A 19,771-nucleotide genomic window follows, 5' to 3' on the forward strand; every position below is an offset into this window, starting at 1 on the left:
GTAATATTCATTGTGCCTCTGTCTCTTCTTTTACTCTTGGTCATTGTACTTCTGGCTATCAGATTCTCCTTGGGGCAGGTTTCTAAGCTGTGTCACCCACAAGTCTACAGTTCAATTTTACTTATTGTGGTTGGTTTACAGCTCTTTGTTTGCAGTCAGTTGTGCCACTCCCTCCAGCGAGATCCAGGTCTGGGTTATTATGTTAGATTTCCATATGGTTTCCATAGATCCAACTCCTGGCTCACCACTCTCCACATCCTGTGACACTGTGCTGAGGCTGCACCATTGTCTCTACAACCTTTCTCCCACTTCTGGTTGGAACATGTCTCAGGATTAGGGAGATGTCAGGGGTTCTATATAGCTAGGTTGTTGTTGGTGGTAATCTTGCAGGAACCTGTTGGCTGTTAGGTCTGAGGGCCACACGGACCTATACTGTGCCGTAGTCTGTATTGTTTTCCTGTGGGTACTCACTGAGCTTAGCACATGTGCAGCTCACTGTCATCCCTGCAGTCCTAAGACGCTTGCCTCACTGTACAAAATGGTGCCTAATGTGCCACTACTAGAGTTCTTGATCTGCTGACTGCCAGGTTTGAGGGCTACCTGGCCCTGTCTTGGGTGGAACCTGTAGGATGCCTCATTGTTGCAGTTTGCTGAGTCAGAAATGAGTTCACTGCCAGCTCAGTGTATGCTTAGTTTCTTTCCCTTGCCTTTGCCTCCTTAAATAAAATGACGCCTAGTTCGATTGTAGGGGGCTGGACTGGGCTGTGAAATCCACCCTGCTCCTGCACTACCCGTCTGGGATCTGCCACTCTGTCTCTGTCCCTGGTCAAATCAAACAGACCAGCAGGACGGGCAGTTCTTTGTTTGTGTTCACCTCCAGAGCTCCCAGTGAAAAGTCCCTTCTTACCTTGTTACTGGTGGAGTTCCAGCTGAAGGTGGAGTTCAGGTCACTGTTTGCTGAATGCTGCTGGGGTCTCAGTCACTGCAATACCACACCGTTGTTTTCGCTGCTTCCCTATGTCTGTCAGTCTCCAGGTACCCCTCTGCTCTCATTCTGTCCTCTCCTATTTCCTGGAATGTGCCTTCTGCTTCACACTGGTTAATGTTTCTCCATCCATTTAAACGTGTTCTTACCCTATTCCGCCATCTTGATTCTCTATGAGTATGCTTTTATCAATACCTACTATGTATACTGTGCTAGGAGTGTGATAGTGAGAAAATACATTGATCTCTGTTTTCATAGAATTTATTTGGAAATTGACTAGAGAATAAATTTACGGTACTGTTTCTTTCGCTTAAAATTTCTGATGCATGTTTTAAGGCTTTATATTGTGACTTGTTGAATAACTTGGCCTTCCCCTGTGTGACTAAGTTAATTTATTGTGGTACAATCTTGACAGTTTATAATAGGGAGGTTAAAACTAGCTGTCTTGGTACATTAAGTTTCATCTAGAAGGTAGCTCATGCAGCATCTCCCAAATAGGGGTGAGGAAATAGGTAGCTGGGACCCAGGTTGTCCCCTGCCACCCAAGTGGGGAACGAAGATGGAGTTCTGGCTAGTGACACAACCCTAGCTGTTGTGAGCATTTGAGTATAGTGAAATAGAGGAAGCCAAATTGTGTGCCTTTCACTCTTTGTCACTCTTTCAATAAATAAATCCTTATGTTTTATTTTCTGAAATATTCATTCATGTTTACTGGAAAGGCAGATCTACAGAAAGGTCCTCCATCTGCTGGTTCACTCCTCAAGTGGCCACAATGGCCAGAGCTGAGCCAATTCAAACTCAGGATCCAGGTGCCTGCTCCAGGGTCTCCCATGCAGATGCAGGGTCCCAAGGCTTTGGGTCTTCCTTCGCTGCTTTCCCAGGCCACAAGCAGGGAGCTGGATGGAAAGTGGAGAAGCCGGGATTAGAACTGGCACAGATATGGGATCCAGCTCTTGCAAGGGAAGGATTTAGTCTTTCGGCCATTGTGCCAGGCCCCAAATTTATATGTAATGTTTAAAAGTTCCACCTGTATTTCATTCTGTATTACTCTTCTTCCCAATATATAGTATTGTTTGATCCTTGCAATATTCCTAAAATAGGTGGAATTTTTTCTTTATTTTCTTGTTTTTATATGATTTTTAAATTTTTTATTTTGGAGCGAATGTGGTGGTTTAATACATTAATCCTCTGCCTGTGGTGTAGAGAACTTCCTTTCAAATAAAAAAAAATCTGAAAGATATTTGAAAGGCAGATTTGTAGAGAGGAGAGACAGAAAGAGCTTCCACCCACTGGTTCACTGCCAAATGGCCACAATGACTGGAGCTGAGCTGATCCGAAGCCTGGAGCCTAAAGCTTCTTTCTGTGTGGGTGCAGGGGTCCAAGTACTTGAGGCATCCTCTGCTACTTTCCCAGGTCATAAATAGGGTCATGGATCGTAAGTGGAGGAGCAAGGCAGGAACCGTTGTCTGTAGGGATGCTGGTGTTGCAGACGGGATTAACCTGTTGTGCCACTATGCCAGTCCCAGTGTCTTATCACAAGTGTAAAGAGCTGGAGCTTGCCGAGCTTACACGACTTGCCCAGTTTCATGATCCATTCCCTCGACTGTTAGTTGTTGGTACATTTGGTGCATTGGCCACATTTTCTCTCCCCCTGCCTCCTTTCTTCCTTTTAAGATTTTATTGATTTGAAAGGCAGATTTACACAGAAAGGAGAGGGAGAGATCTTTCATCCACTAGTTTACTCCCTGAATGCCTTCCATTGTCGAAGCTGAGCCAGTCTGAAGCCAGGAGCCAGGAGCCTCTGGGTGACCATGTGGGTGTGGGACCCAAGCGCTTGAGCCGCCCTCCACTGGTTTCCCATGCTGCATTAGCAGGGAACTGGATCAGAGGTGGAGCAGCTGGGACTATATGGGAATGACACCAATGCAAGCGGTGGCTTTACAGAGAGGAGGAGAAGCAGAGGTCTTCCATTGGTACACTCCCCAAATGACTGCACTGGCTGAAGCTGAGCCAATTCAAAGCCGGAAACTTCTTTCCAGGTCTTCCACGTCGGTACCAGGGCCCAAGGAGTTGGGCCATTTTCTGCTGGTTTCTCAGGTGTGGTAGCAGGGAGCTGGATCTGAAGTGAAATAGTGAGATTTCTACCGATGCCCATGTGGGAGGCTGGCACCACAAGCTGAGGTTTAACCTACTGTGTCCCAGCACCAGTGCCAGTCACCAGTGGTTTGATTGTTTGCAGCTGGACTCCTTTATATCTAATCGTGGTTAACTTTTGCCCTCCTTCTCAGTCCCTGTTAAGCCTCCAGTTTAGTCCAAGGAGGAAATACAGATTTTAAAACTCAACAAATACTGACGTTTAAGCTTTTATAAGAGTGAAAGATTAACCTTTAGCCCTTCTCCACAGTTTTGGTTTTTGTGGGAATGTTTCATGTGCTAAGGGACTGATGTCACAGTATTTACATCTTAACCTCAGATTTTACAGGTATGTAATTTGACGAAATATTCTCTTGGAAAGAAAAAAAATATGATTTTAGAAGACAGAGACAGAAAGAAAGGGATCTTCCTTCTGGTTTGTTCCTCAAGTGCTGACAAACAGCGAGGGCTGGACAAGGCTGAAGCCGGGAGCTGGGAACTCAGTCTGCGTCCATCATGTGAGCTGCAGGACCCAAGTCCATCATCAGCTTTGTGCACCGGGGGTCCTGAGCAGAACCAGGCAACCGAGGCAGTGTTTCAATTGCTGCACGAAATCCTCATGCCAAAACATTTCCTCCAGGCTCATAACTGGAGTGTTTTTAAGATCTGAAAGGATTCATTCCAAATATGTTGGAAATAAACCTCACTTTGCTTTTGCAAACTGTACTTGTTAAAAAAAATAAATTTAACTCTTATGCATTTGATTTTTAACTTAAAAAAAAATTGCAGAGAGAAAACACATAGTGAACAAACTCCTGTCAGCTGGTTCATTCTCCAGATGCGTTTAATAACTTAGTTTAGGAGACGCCAGGAACTGGAATGTGAACCTAGGACTTTGACATGGGTGCAGAGGCCCATCCAGTTGGCCATCACCTGCTGCTTCCTAAGATGTACATTAGCAGAAAGTTGGAATCCGGAACGCAGAGACAGGACTCAAACCCAGGCCCTCTCAGGTGGATGTGAGCTTCTCGGGCAGTGGCTTAACCTCTGTAGTATAACCAGCTGCTACTTTGGGAAAAACTCCTTACTAGCAAGAAATATGATAAAGAGCCAAAGTGATTGCATGAAAATAAAGCGTTTATGGAGGGTCTTAATGTAATTAGTTACAAACTTATTTTTTTAAAGATTTATTTATTTTTATTGAAAGGTGGACATACAGAGAGGAGGAGAGACAGAGAGGAAGATCTTCGGTCCCATGATTTGCTCCCCAAGTGACTGCAGTGGCTGGAGCTGAGCCAATCCGAAGCCAGGAGCCAGGAGTTCTTCCTGGTCTCCCAGGCAGGTGCAGGGTCCCAAGGCTTTGGGCCATCCTCGACTGCTTTCCCAGGCCACAGGCAGGGAGCTGGATGGGAAGCAGGGCTGCCGGGATTAGAGCTGGTGACCATATGGGATCCCAGGCGTGCAAGGCAAGGACTTTAACCACTACACTATCACACCAGGTCCAGCTTTTTAAAAGCTTCTCTTTGAGCCTGCAGGTGACTCTTCTGAGGGACAGTTTTCTCTCCCTAGTGGTGTGTAACAGTCAGAAAGCATTCTCTTACATAGCTGTTGTTGATCAGAAGCCAGGTCACAGACTGTTAGAAACAAGACAGATTATTATACAAACTTAGGTAATGTGGAAAAAAATGTATAAGAGTATGAATTTGCTACTCAACTTTAAGAGATTAAAAAAATGAAGATGCCAAAAAATAAACAAAGATACTTGAAGACAGAAGAATAGAGATAGCTTGGGGTAGGAATTCCACCTGGTGGTTGGGATACCATGTAAGGTGTGTGCAGCTCACATCACAGTCCTGGGTGCAGATTCCAGCTTTGCGTTCTAGTCTGGCTTCTTGCTGACATGCCTTAGGAGACGGCAAGTTGATGGCTCAGGCAGTTGGCCTGTGTCACCCAAATGGGAGACCAGAATTGAGTTTTCAGTTCCTGGCTTTGATCTGACCCACTCTCAACTGTTACGGACATTTGAAGATTCAGTCAGTGAGTATAGGCTTGCTTACTCTCTCTTAAATTTTTACTTACTCATGCTTTTATTTATTTAAAAAGAAACAACTTAGAGTTGCTTTTTAAAAAAGATTATTTTTATTTGAAAGGCAGATTTACAGAGAGAAGGGAGAGACAAAGATCTTCCATCCATTGGTCCACTCCCCAAATGGCTGCAACAGCTAGAGCAGAGCCAATACAAAGCCAGGAGCTTCTTTTCTTCCCGGTCTTACTCGTAGGTGCAGGATCTCCACTGCTTTCCCAGGTCATAAGCAGGGAGCTGGATTGGAAGTGGAGCATCCAGGACACAAACCAGTACCTACATAGAAAGCCATCACTTGCACGTGAAGAATTAGCTGTTGAGCCACTGCACCAGTCCACGCATCAACCCACAGTTGAAAAATTAGAAAACAAAGGGAAATGTGGAGGGAAGTAACTTCGATACAACAGAAGGTACTAGGCACCTACAGAGAACAAATATTGGATATTGGATGTAATTCATTATACCATATGTTTTATGAAAATCTCAGGTTAGTTTCCTTAGAGATAATAGGAGCATGACAGCAGACATAAAAATTGAATAGATTTCCTCTCTTCCTGCCCCTTTAAGAGGGTTAGAAACTTTCTATTTAGTTATTGTTGATTTTTCCTCAACTTCTAAAAAGTAGGTAATTTTCATGTTAATGTAGAAGTAAAAAAAACTCTGAAAACAAAACCTGAAGAACTTGAAAACAGAGGTGTAACTTTGGGGCCGACCTTGGGGGCAACCTGGTGGTGTAGTGTTTTAGGCTAATCCTGCCAGCACCCCATATGGGTACCAGTTCTAGTTCTAGTTGTTGCGCTCTGATCCAGCTCTCTGCTTCTGGCCTATGACTCAATTTCTTGGGGTCCTGCACCTGTGTGGCAGACTTGGAGGAAGTTCTTGGCTCCTGGCCTTGGGTCAGCTCAGCCCTGGCTGTTGCAACTGCTTGGGGATTGGACCAGCACATTGAAGACCTCTTTGTTTCTCGTTTTCTCTGTAAAATTTGCCTTTCAAATAAAAACAATTTTAAAAATTAACCTAATCTCTTTTATGAATATATTAGATAGATGTTGTGAATAAAAATACTAGCAACTGGCCAGAGCAGTTTATTCTATGAATATTAAAGAAATTCAGTGTTTTTTTAAAAGCTTGTTGCTGCTGTTTGAATGTGTCCCCTCCAGATTTTGAGCATGTCCTTCCAGAATATTAAGAGGTGAGGCCTTTGAAAGGTGACTAGGTCTAGAGAGCTCCCCGCGTGTGAATGCAGTCAGGCTCCTTGTGAAATGTGCAACCTTTTTTGTTCTGCCCTGTGAAGACAGTGTTGGTCTGCTCTTGCATTCTGTCTTCTGTGTGAGAACTCAGTGTTCTTGTCTTCCTGAGCACAGAGCTTTCCCCTCCCTTCCTTCCTCTTTTCTTTTTCCTCTCTCTCTTTTATTTATTTATTTGAAAGACAGACCTTATAGAGGAGAGAGTGTTCTTCCATCTGCTGGTTTGGTCTGGCCCAGACCCAGCCATTTGGTCCATTTGAAGGGGGAATAGTGGGTAGAAAATCTTTCTGTTATCATTGTCACCTGTTATCATCTCACTGATTGCTCTGCCTTTCAGATAAATAAATCTTTAAAATAAAAAAGAAAAAAAAATGACATTGTTATATGACACATGGCTTTGTTTTTTGCACTGTGCTTTCCTGGTCCAGATCCTGGCAGAGTTTCATAAAAACCATGTGATCTTAGGTACACTGGATCTTACATAGGTGGCGAGGATTCCAGCCGCTTTTGTCATCGTCTGCAGCTTCACAGGCTGTGTGTTAACAGGAACCTGGGATCGAAGCAAAGTAACTGGGACGTGGACTAGGTACCCTGAAATAGGAAGCAAACAGCTGAAGTGGTGGGTTCACTTGCTGAACCCACCATCTTTGCACTTGACCTAACCCAAAAGGCCGAGAGGCGATATGTCCTCATCTTTTCAGGATTCTAGTTCAGTTGAATTGGGGCTCATCCTCAGGATCCTATTTCAGTTCCATTACCTCGTTACAGTTCCTGTGTCCAAGTGCATTTTGAGATACTGGGAATTAGGACTTCAGTATATGAGAGTTGGAAGAATAAAATTCAGCCCGTGATAGGTTGTTGTAAGGATTAAATGTGCTGATAAAGAATAACTGGCCCTTGGGCCCAGCCTTGCATATGCTGAGATGCCATATGGGCATTAGTTTGTATCCTGGCTGCTCTACTTCCCATCTAGCTCTTTGCTTGTGGCCTGGAAAAGCAGTTGAGGACGGCCCCAAGCCTTGGGACCCTGTATGCATGTGGGAAACAGAAGCTCCTGGCACCTGGCTTCGCCTGGCTGTGCTCTGGGCATTGCAGCCACTTGGGGGACTAAACCAGTGGGTGGAAGACCTTTCTCTCTGTATCTGCTTCTGTGTATACCTGCCTTTCCAATAAAAAGAAATATATCTTAAAAAAAATAGCTGGCCCATTTGTAAGACCCAGATTGGCCCAGCTCTGGCCATTCTGGCCATTTGGGAAGTGAGCTAGTGGATGGAAGACCTCTCTTCCTGGCTGTCCTTTATGTAACTCAAACATAAACAAAATAGATAATTGGCCCATGTGAAAAGTGATGCTTATGTATTTGTTATTTATTATTACTTTACATTAGCACATAAACAATACATTAAAATTTCAAAACTTAAAAGAATTAAACATTCACAAAAGTTGCGTAAAATATATAGGGAAGTTTCATCCATGTACCCTTTACCCTTTTTCTTTTTTTTTAAAGATTTATTTTTATTATTTTTTTATTGGAAAGGCGGATATACAGAGAGGAGAGACAGAGAGGAAGATCTTCCGTCCGATGATTCACTCCCCAAGTGAGCGCAATGGGCCGATACTATGCCGATCCGAAGCCAGGAGCCTCTTCCGGGTCTCGCACGCGGGTGCAGGGTTCCAAAGCTTTGGGCCGTCCTTGACTGCTTTCCCGGGCCACAAGCAGGGAGCTAGAAGGGAAGCGGGGCTGCCAGGATTAGAACCGGCGCCCATATGGGATCCTGGGCGTGCAAGGCGAGGACCTTAACCACTGCGCCATGGTACTGGGCCCCTCGTTGTAAATTTTCTTTTTTTTTTTTTTTTAAGATTTATTTAATATTTTATTGGAAAGTAGATATACAGAGAGGAGAAAAGATAGAGGACGATCTTCTGTCTGTTGATTAATGTCCCAAATGGTTGCAGTGGTCAGAGCTGAGCCGATCCAAAGCCAGGATCCAGGAGGTTTCAGACTGGACTAGGACATAGCACATGCTGGCACATGCAAAAACCAAGGCTGGAGGCAGGCCTGATGGGGTCATCAAGGTTTCCCCCCAACTAGGTCACAGCATCCACTGATGTATGTGAAGCCCAGGCATGTGACAGGCTGGGCTGGGCTAGACTGCAGTACCTGTCAGTTTTGTGAGAGATGGGACTGAGGGCAGAACTGTCCAGGTGGCTGCATCTGCTGGTAATTGTGTTAGCTGGTGCAGGTGAAGGACCAAACCTTATCCCGATGGCACAGAGAAGAATCAAGTCTGAGGTCACCCCTGGTAAAGTCTTAGCGTACTCTCCAAGAAGATTGTTGGACTCACACCCCAACCACAGGGAAAATTACAGGATGTGTTGTCTGACCTTGGAGTGCATGTGTTGGGCCTCCTCAGTTGCTGATGCCTGTGCAGTGGACAGTATGTCCAGATTCACACAGGGGACGTGACAGCTCCTCTTGGCCAACAAAGGATGGAAAGCTGAACAGGTTGTGCAACTCTCCTGGCCAAGCTTTGCAGATTGTCCCTGGATCTGTGGATGCACTAAGGTGGACTTGGTCAGCCAATAGACTTCGGAAAGATTTTCTCAATCCTGGTGCAACACAACAGACAATGTCATAGAGCTATCAGAACCACTCAAGTAACATCCTCGGAACAGCATTCCCCATACTCAGGTATCGATGTAGTTTGACAGCAAGGAGCTGTCCTCTGAAACATTTGTCCCACCCACCTTCCTTTATAGCTGACTCTCCCCGCCTTGATTGGAGGCCTACCTATGTATGCATGGCCCTCGGCTATGTAAACAATGTTAAAAGTAAGCTGAAAAAAAATTTTTTTGAAAGATTTTTATTGGAAAGGCAGATATATAGAGAGGAGAAGAGACAGAGAGAAAGATCTGCCGTCCGATGATTCACTCCCGAAGCGGCTGCAATGGCTGAAACTGAGCCAATCCAAAGTCAGGAGCGAGGAATCTCTTCCAGGTCTCCTACATGTTTGCAGAATCCCAAGGCTTTGGGCCATCCTTGACTGCTTTCCCAGAGCAACAAACTGGGAACTGGATGGGAAGCGGGGCCGCCAGGATTAGAACCTGTGCCCATATGTGATCCCGGCGCGTTCAAGGTGAGGACTTTAACTGCTACGCTATCGCGTCGAGCCCAAGATGAAAAATTTTTAAAGCAGTATTGTGTATCTGGACTTGTGATGGACTTGTGATGCTTATTTGTTTAGAGACCAACTGGAATGTTTCTGTGGAATCTCTTTACTCCACCTCACTTCACCTTCTGATACTGTTCCACAGGGAGACAATTTTTTTTTTCCTTTTCAAGATTTGTTCATTTTTTGCAAGATTGACAGTGAGAAACACAGACACAACAGATCTTCCGTCTGCTGTTCAGTCTCCACATATCTGCAATAGTCCTGAAAGAAGCTCCTTCTGGGCTTCAGGCTGGCTCAGCTCCTGCCATTGCAGCCATCTGGGGAGTGAACCAATGAATAAGATATGTATGTACCTGCTCTCCCTGCAACTAGGCCTTCCATTTAAAAAAGAAAAAGAAGTGTGGGCAAGACTGGATTCTAGGAATTATGATGTAGGATTAAGGAATCCCAAGCAGCAGCACCTACACTACCACACACTACCACACACTACCACTGCACCTGCTACACTCTCAGTTATGCCTGCAGTCATCCTGGAGGACTAAAGACCAGTACTGGTAAGACTTTCTTCCTCATTTTCTCATCATTGTCAGTTGTTAAATTCTGTTAATCAGTTCCTTTCTTTTCTTTTTTTTTTTCTTTAAGATTTACTTTCTTTTTATTGGAAAGTCAGCTATACAGAGAGGAGGCGATACAAGAGAAGAAGATTTGTGGGTGCATTTTCCCAAGTCCTCAGGCTGCTTTCCCAGGCCACATGCAGGGAGCTGGATGGGAAGCGGGGGTTCCAGGATTAGAACTGGTGCCCATATGGGATCCTCATATGGAAGGAAGAATTTCTGAGATTTTAGATTTTTGTTCTGTTTGACCCTTGGGGTGGAGATTGAGGAGAGGAGACCCTTTTTTATAATTCCTGGTTTCCTCCTGCAAAATAACTGGCTTATGGACTGGGCAGTGTCTTCGTTATATCCATACCTTTTTTTCCTGTGTTTTTATCATGTGCTCCACTATTACAAATCTCGTTAGTTAAACTTGTTCATATTGTATGGAAATAAAGTCAGCACCATGGTTCTGGAAGTAGGGTGTGTGTTGGGGGCACAGAGGTGGGCTCCTCTGTGAGCGTGTGAGTGCTGGAGGGAACGCCGGCAGGCTGAGGGCCTCTTGGTGCTGGGTCCTCTTGTCAGTGGGATGCTGGTGTCTACTGCAGAGCTCTCTGCTCAGTTCAGGCAGCTTAAGGGAGCCCACTCCTCCCTGGTTGTGATGATGCTTGCCTGGGGCTGAGCCTTAGCACAAAGCCTAGGGGAGAAGAAGGGCTTCAGAATGCGGAAGTACTGGAGGAGGGAACATCTGCATGTGAGTAGAGTTTGTGCAGGAAGTGGAAGTAGTATTCACAGTTGCTGAAGAATTTTCATGTTTAGCATGGAGGGTGTCGTACTGTAGTTCTTCCAGGCTGCCTTGAGATGATGTAGTTAACTCTTGGCTTCTGTGGCTTTAGACATCAAAATCAACAAACTCCCTGCTCAGATTTCCTTTCATTTTAAATTAAAATTTCTTTTGGTTTTTTTTTTCTTCTCTCAGGGGCCACTGAATAGTGAGTCTTCCAACCAGAGCTTGTGCAGTGTCGGGTCCTTGAGTGATAAAGAAGTAGAGGTAAGGAGTCAATGGAAAGACTTTGCATATGTTCCTACCTTGTGTGGGTGAAGACACAGCACTGTGTAACTGCAGGGATGCTGTAGGAGTCTAGACGGACGCCTGGCCTGGAGATGTGTGCTGCAAACATTTACGCAGTTAGGATGTGCCGCGGCCAGTGTTGTGGGTCATGTCTCTCTTGTTTTGGATTTTTGGTTTGGTTGGGCCTCTTTTTTTGGTTACCTATATTAAAGGGTGGAAATTACAGTTGTGGCTGAATTAGCTTAGATGCCTTATGTTTAGTGCTTTTTAGTACCTGAACAGAGTGAGACACTAACTTTAATAGTAGATTTTAAAGTTTTGTTGCTTTTCCTGATTAAATGAGAGATTAGGTTTTTGTTGTTGTTTTAAGGGGCAGATAACTTAGGTACATGGGTGTGGATCTAAATCTAAGAATATCCTTTTTAAACTTTGTAGCAATTTTAGTTTACAGATGAATAAATTGATAGTGATATTTTAAGCTGTTTGCCAAAAATTGCATAAAGGATTTGATTCCAGACCTTTCATGTTTTTACTCATCTGATTCAGGACTTGTTCATGTCAGTTATATCTCTTTATCTATCTGCTGTATTATATACATTTTTTTTCTAAAAAAATTCCCAAAATGCTAATTGTTAATTATCTGATTTAACAGACTCCTGAAAAAAAGCAGAATGACCAGCGCAGTCGGAAAAGAAAAGCTGAACCATATGAAACTAGCCAAGGTAGTCATGATTTCACACCAATGAAAGTATTAAATTCCTATATGTACAGAACCTACTCTAAATAATTGGTTGATGTATGGGGATTCCTAACAAAGGAAGCTTGTAAATCTTAAGGGACTGTCAGGAGGCTGTTTATTATAAACTTGCCATTTGATATACACCTGACAAAACAGTGTCAGTTCTTTGGGGACTCTTGTTTTCCCTGTGTGCATAAACGATCTTCTCACCAAGGCTTTTCTTTAGACCAAGCATGCAGTGCATGAAAAAGAGGATAAACTGCAGGTTTTACTATGTCTTGCATGAAGTCAGTGACTGGTTAATACAGAGGAAGCAGAAGGGTGTCATGTACATCGCTGTCCTTTACCGTGGCATGTAGTTATATGCTGGAACCACAAGGAAGCATTGGTGAATGCAGTAGCTGTGTTACCAAATGTTAGTGTAACATGGAAGGAGTCAATGGCTTTGTTTTTTGTCCTTTGGTTCGAAGGAAGGAAAACCCCAGTCTTTTTATGTTATACTTATTTTTTTTAAGCCTCACATATTTCGTATATGTCTTTTGGGAATAAAATTGATCTAAAGTGACAAAGCCGTATAAAATTTGTACGTGATAGAATCAATTCCTTAGTTATTATAGGATTATTTTGAATATTTGTTATCTTAGATTCTAATGTACATTGTACATAAGTCATTTTGATACAGAATTATGGCATAAATTGTGAGTATATTTATAGAAGAAAGATCATCTTACTGGAAAGTAAATATTAAATTTTTTTTCTTTTCCCTGCTGGTTTAGTCTTATGTGGAGGAAATAATCTGGTTCCTCTGGTATTGGTGTTTTGGCTCATTTGCTAATAGAAACACTGACACCCAATTTATATCCATGTTTATAATTAGAGAGTACATGGTAAATTTAAGTGATGGCTATATGTCTATATTGGAAAACTGTATTTACTTTGGTTTCATTTTCAGGGAAAGGCACTCCTAGGGGACATAAAATTAGTGATTACTTTGAGGTAAGTTACATTTTTTGTGAAAAAATGTCTGTAATGATTTTTTACGACATAACTCCTTATGTTCATTTAGAAAGCAATATTGTCTTTACTCTGCTTTTATCGCTTTTCCCCCATCTTTAGCCTAATGATGCCTCATCTATCAATAAGAGGAAATTGCTGCTAACTTCCTAAATTGAATTTATTTTGTGTCTTGTCTGTGATGATATAAGAATTCACAAAAGAGCTGATTTTTCTCTTGGCCAGACGAGGTTTTGAGTCTTACAAAGATTGAGGTGGAATGACTTGAACTTTCTTTTCCCTTTGGCCTGGTGGAACGTGTAGTGAGCTCACTGACCCATCCTCAGGGATTGCTGAAGAAACACTGACACCCACTGCACCACTCTATTTCTGCGGAGTGTGTTTTGGGACCAAAAAGGAAAACATTCTTTTCATGTCCTTCTAAAACGGTGTGCTTCTAGCTCTTTAGCCAGGTTTCCTGTGTATCTTGGTATATTTCTGCTAGTTCCTTCTTTAAAATCTCATTGAAAAGAAAGCAGAATTTGATTTACGTGGCATAGTCTCTCTGGAATAAGTTGTATTAACTTAAAGGGGCCATATATAATGCCTGTTTGTGCGTTAATCTTTTACTCTCCTTATCTGAAGCATAGTACTGTTTTGAATTATTCATATCCATTTTTCCCTGTTGGCCAGTTTGCTGGGGGAAGCGGGCCAGGAACCAGCCCTGGCAGAAGTGTTCCACCAGTTGCACGATCCTCACCGCAACATTCCTTATCCAATCCCTTACCGGTAAGCATTCACCTGGAGACACCTGACACTGTTGTAGGAGACCAGTTCAGGAACACTCAAGCAAAGTTTATCTCTTCCTTTAATTACCCATGGGAAATGAGGCCTTAGGGAGAAGGTTCATAGTATTACCTGTGAATCTCTTAGCTTACAGTAGGTATCAGCAAATTAACTTACTATTTGTTTAGAGAGGAGAAACACTTCATTTACCATCCAGGAAGGAGGTGGAAGAATACTCGAATTTGCCTCCTGGATCAGGGGATGGGCGGTTTTATGATTTAGATAAGAGAGAGCTGGTATACAATAAATTAATCTTTTATGAACGCTAACTCTATTAGTATAATAAATTGTCTCTAAGACCATGGCACAATGGGCTGTCAAGGAAATAATTCCAATTCAATAGTGGGTTTTCTTCTTCGCCAAATGTAAATGTCCTAGTAACTTTTTTCCTTTACAAAGTTTGGTCAGCTGTCTTTGGGGATTACTCAGTGATGTGGAAATGCTGTGTAGGTTTGTGATAGTGTCTTTTTCAGCCAGTAAGTGAGACGTGAAGGTCTTGTTCCATTGTACTTACGTTAGTGATTAGTAGAGAAGGTTTTGCTCTTCAGAGGACATTTTCAGATATATGTGGAGCCAATTTTGGTTGGCACAGCTAGGATCGGTAGAATGAGACCATGAACATCTGCTGGATGCTGATAACTATCCTATAGTGCTTGAACAGCCCCTCAGCAAAGAATTACCTGTTCCAAAAGTTAGTAATGCTGACATTGAGAATTTTTTGGGTGTTAAGGCTGACTTCTGTTAATTTGATTCAGGGCCTTTCGCTAACTTGTTGGTATCCAGTACCCCCAAATGAAGAGGCTCTGGCTACTAATGCTTCAGCTGGGGTTTTGGAGAAAAGGTCTCTGAACAGTTTTCATCCTAGACCTTTGATCAGGAGAGTTGCTTTCCTTTACCTCATTTGCCCTTTTTCCTAAGTGATGTAGTCTTTTGTAATTTTGGAGTATTTAAAAATGCACTTCTCCTTTGCTCTGTCTCATAAAAACATGCATTTATTAGGATGATTGTGAATTAGTAAAGCACTTAGGAAAACAGAAGTTAAATTTATGAAAACCTGAATTTTTTGTGTGTTTTTGTCAACTATGGCATGTTTTCAAACATTAGATGTGTTTGATGCATACATTTATTTGGGCAGATCAAGCTTTGCCAAATAATTATTTGGGCCTGTGTCACTTTCTGTTTAAGTTTTGAACTTTTTTGTCAGTGAGATTGCAGAATATCTGGGACAAATATATTATGCAGAATTTTAGATGTTGTCCATCACTTTTTTCTTCCAGAATTTTTTTTTTATTATTTAATTTTTTAGTAGCGTGACCACCCATCAGTTGTGTGTTAGTTTAGGTTGAATTTTTTTTTAAAGATTTATTTATTTTTATTACAAAGTCAGATATAGAAAGAGGAGGAGAGAAAGAGAGGAAGATCTTCCATCCAACGATTCACTTCCCAAGTGACCGCAACGGCCGGTGCTGTGCTGATCCAAAGCCAGGAGCCAGGAACCTCCTCTGGGTCTCCCACGTGGGTGCAGGGTCCCAAAGCTTTGGGCTGTCCTCAACTGCTTTCCCAGGCCGCAAGCAGGGAGCTGGATGGGAAGTGGAGCAGCCGGGATTAGAACCGGCACCTGTATGGGATCTTGGTGCGTTCAAGGCGAGGACTTTAGCTGCTAGACTACGGCGCTGGGCCCAGTTTAGGCTGAATCTTACATCATGGCAAAAGAGATGTATTTCTTTTGTGATCTGGAAATGTTTCTGTCAATTATAAGCATGTGTCTGGGCCTCATTAATATTATGTAAACAGCTAAGTATATATTACATCTTCAAGTAGAAACTAAACTTTAGCTTGCGTTTTCCACTTACTGAGAAGCCTTTAATCCTTCCTCCTTGGTTCCATTTGTAGTCACTGATTTGTATAGATCTCTGGGTCTCGTCTCTCCACCATCACCATTCTTGGTCTGAGGGAGTCTGGCCACTTTCCTGTCTCCTGCCTCTCTGCCTTCAGTGCTGTCCGTGATTGTTTTTGCCGTTGTCCTTCCTAATCTGAGTGTAGTAGCCTGAGTGACTTTTACAAAGGGAAGGCTCATCCCGCCACTCCTCTGTTCCAGACCGCCCCCTGGCTCCCTCTGCTGAAGTCTGCACATGGCCGCAGAGCCGCTGCTCGGTCCTGCTCTGCTGGCCCCACATCTGAAGCCGTTCTCTTTTGGTCTTTGCAGCGGCAACTGTGCTTTTGTGTCCTTTGAAGTTCCTTGAGAACTGAGAATCATTGCTGGATAGACCTTTGTATTGTTATTCCCTCTTTCAAAAACATTGTTGTCCAAATGTCAGCAGTTTCTTCATCAGGTTGTTGCTCACAAATGACCTTGGAAAAGTGGTCTGCCTTTACCAGCTTCCCTAAAATAGCAGTTCATCATACATTATCAGTCTGTCTGTAATTTGCCTTAATTTTAATTTTTGGTTGTCACCACTTGACACACACACAGATTTAAATGTGATTTTTTAAAAAAACATTTATTTATTTATTTATTTGCAAGTTAGAGAGAGATATCTTTCTATGTGTTTATTCATTCTGGAAGTAGGTTTTGCCAGGATTCAGGCCAAAGCCAGGAGCTAAGCGTGTCATTTGGGTCTCCCATGTGAATAGCAGAGGCTCAAGCACCTGGACCAGCTTCCCATGTTTTCCCCAGGGCATTGATGGGGTGCTGCATGATGGGATGAGTTGGTACAGGTTTTTTTGGTACATAGTGTAAAAGTAACCGTGCAGGCACTGGCTCTATGGCATATAAGGCTTCCCATATTTTGCTAGAAGTATGCAAAGATGCTTATCTAATCAAGTTTAGATTTATTAACAGATTTATATCCATCACACGTATATTCCTATTCAAAACTAAATAAGACTAAATAAGAACAATGCTGATTGATCTGTATGGACTCCTTGAGCTGGTGGCAGGGCTCAACAACTTGTAACTTGTAAGCGCAGGCACACATTTGAATGTGACTTTGGCATTTTTTTACACTGGTGAGAGCTAATGTCACTAAATATTTTCTACCTCTTAACAAAAATAGCTATGACATAGTTATGTCTTTTAAAAATTTATCTTTTTAAATTGTTTACATAGTTGAGGGATGCATGCCCTTTTAGGCCTCTAATTAGGGTGGGAAGAATCAGGTATTGGGGAAGGTGGATAGAACAGATGTTTCAGGTGTTTTTTTTTTTGTTTTTTTTTTTGGTTTTGTCTCTGCAGGGATAGAGGGGAGAGTCATTGTTATGTCTTCACTGTACTTCTAGAAAATATTTTATACATGAATTTTCTTCCTTTACTAAGTGTATAAGCTCTAATATCTTATTTAGATTTAATATGATTAGCATTATATTGGGCTTAAATGCATCACTTTTTAATGTATTTTCTGTTTGTCCTGACTCTTCTGTATTCCTTTTGCTTGTATTATTATTTTTTAAGATTTATTTATTTGAAAGGAGAGTTACAAATAGAGGGACGGAGGGAAAGAGAGACAGAGGAGAGCAAGAGAGACAGAGAGAAAGAGATCTTGCATTCAGTCATTCGCTCCCCAGATGGGCCAGGCCAATGCTGAGAGTCAGGACCTTCTTCCAGGTCTTCCAGTGGCTGCAGGGATCCGGGGCACATTACCAGGGAGCTGGAAGGGAAGTGGAACAGCCCAGACCTCAGACCGGAACAGAGAGATACAGATCTTGTGACTCACTCCCCAGATGTTGACCACCATGGCCAAGGTTGGGCCAGGCGAAAGCTAGGAACCAGGAACTTCGCCTGGGTTTTCCACATGGGTATAGGGGACCAAGGACTTGGGGCATCTTCCTCGGCATGTTAACAGGGAATTGGATTAGAAGTGAAGCAGTTAGGACTAGAACTGGCTGCCTGTAAGAGGTGCTGGAATTGTATGTGACCTTACACCACAGAATACTGACTCTTTTGTTTCTCTTAGAAATCACCACATGTGTCTTTACCAAAGTTTGGTGTCAACACTATTTCACCTTCCTCAGAATACATTCAGGCTCGCTGCTGACCTGATGGTGTATGTGTTGTCTTATTTAAATGTCACAAGACATTATAATTGATTCATATTGTCTATTTAGATTTATGTAATACTTTCTGTACCCAGGATTCTTCTATTCTAAGTATTCCATTGTTTTTGTTTTTAGTGAATACCTGCTGGGGATTAACTCAGTTTTTCTTTGTTGGAATAGGTTTATTTTGCCCTTGTTTTTGAAAAGTTTTTTTTTCCTGCTCTATGTATATAATTCAACTAGCAGTTTTGTCTTTACATAATTTTGTATTGTGTGATTAGTGTTTTTATTTGCCTCTTGTTTGTTCAAATGTATTTTCTCCCGATTACTCTTAAATTTATTTAAAAATATATACATTTATTTATTTTTATTGGAAAGACAGATTTAGGGAGAAAAGGAGAATCAGAGAAAAATGTCGCCCATCTGCTGGTTCGCTCTCCAAATGATCACAATGGCCAGAGCTGAAGAGTGGCAGCCTGCAGGTTCCTCCAGGCCTCCCATGTGGGTGTAGGGTCCTAGGAAAATGCAACACATGCCTATAGGTACTTACTCTCAGGCCATATGTGACTCTGGTGCATCTTACCCTAGGCATGTAGGACATGTTTTTTAAAAAAGATTTATTTATTTTTATTGGAAAGGCAGATATGCAGAGGAGGAGAGACAGAGAGGAAGATCTTCTGTCTGATGGTTCACTCCCCAAGTGGCTGCAATGATTGGAGCTCAGCCAATCTGGAGCCAGGAGCCTGGCGCTCTTCCTGTTCTCCCATGCAGGTACAGGGTCCCAAGGCTTTGGGCTGTCCTTGACTGCTTTCCCAGATCACAAGTAGGGAACAGAAAGGGAATCAGGGTTGCCGGGATAAGAACTGGTGCCCATATGGGATCCCGGTGCGTGCACAGTGAGGACTTTAACCAATATGCTATCACGCTGTGCCCTGTAGGACATTTAAAAAATATTTTATTTTGTCTTTATTGTTTTTTTTTTTTAAAGATTTATTTGTATGGGAAAGGCAGATTTACAGAGAGGAGGAGAGACGGAAAGATCTTCTGTTCGCTTGTTCTTTCCCCAAGTGACCACAATGGTCAGAGCTGAGCTGGTCCAAAGCCTGGAGCTTCTTCCACATCTCCCACATGGGTTCAGGGTCCCAGGGCTTTGGGCTATCCTTTACTGGTTTCCCATGCCAAAGCAGGGAGCTGGGTGGGAAGTGGTGCAGCTGGGACCTGAACTGGTGCCTGTATGAGAGTCCCTGCTACTGAAGTGGGAGACCTGAATGGGGTTCCAGGCTCCTTGCTTTGATATGATCTAGCCCCAGCTGTTGCATCCAATTGGGAGTAAGCTAGCAGATGGAAGTTCTTGATCTCTTTCTCCATCTTTCTGTTTTTGTCTCTCCCCATTTCTCTGTAACTTTGCCAAGTAAATTAATACAGGTTAAATGAAAATACTAAAGTTTTCCTGATAATGGAACACATGTTAATTATGAGGGTTTAGCAATTCAGACTGGTAAAATAGAAAGTCTCATCGAGGAGAGCTGTTATTGAAGTGGACAAGGGGACGGCACTAGGGTACAGAGGGTAAGCCTGCTGCTGTGTAGATATGGTATGGGCCAGTTTGGATCCAGGCTGTTCCACTTCTGATCTAACTTCCTGCTAATGTGCCTGGGAACAGTGGAGGATGATCCAAGTGTTTGGGCCTCACTGCCCACACAGACCTGGAAGAAGCTTCTGGCTCCTATCTCCTGCGTGGTCCAGCACTGGCCACTGCAGGCATTTACAGAGTAAACCGATAAATAAGAGAGACACACCTATCTCTTCCTGTCTCTCTAGACATCCACTTTACCTTACAGGGAAAGATTAGAAACAGAATAAACAAAAAAT

General features: G+C 42.8%; 1 protein-coding gene across 4 annotated transcripts in view; it reads left to right on the plus strand.

The window, feature by feature from the left end:
- Positions 1-19,771, plus strand: part of TLK2 (tousled like kinase 2) — a 108,730-nt gene that overhangs the window by 24,858 nt on the left and 64,101 nt on the right. For 2 of the 4 annotated variants that reach the window (XM_040989460.1, XM_040989459.1), the window contains 4 exons: positions 11,194-11,265; positions 11,939-12,008; positions 12,978-13,021; positions 13,712-13,807. In XM_040989460.1, the coding sequence (XP_040845394.1) occupies positions 11,194-11,265; positions 11,939-12,008; positions 12,978-13,021; positions 13,712-13,807 (282 nt within the window). The remainder of the gene's footprint in view (positions 1-11,193; positions 11,266-11,938; positions 12,009-12,977; positions 13,022-13,711; positions 13,808-19,771) is intronic. The other 2 variants (XM_040989461.1, XM_040989458.1) reach the window with 1 other exon arrangement.

The sequence above is a fragment of the Ochotona curzoniae genome, unplaced genomic scaffold (genome assembly GCF_017591425.1).
Source record: "Ochotona curzoniae isolate NIBS_2020 unplaced genomic scaffold, NIBS_Ocur_1.0 contig_523, whole genome shotgun sequence".
Classification (NCBI taxonomy): Eukaryota; Metazoa; Chordata; class Mammalia; order Lagomorpha; family Ochotonidae; genus Ochotona; species Ochotona curzoniae.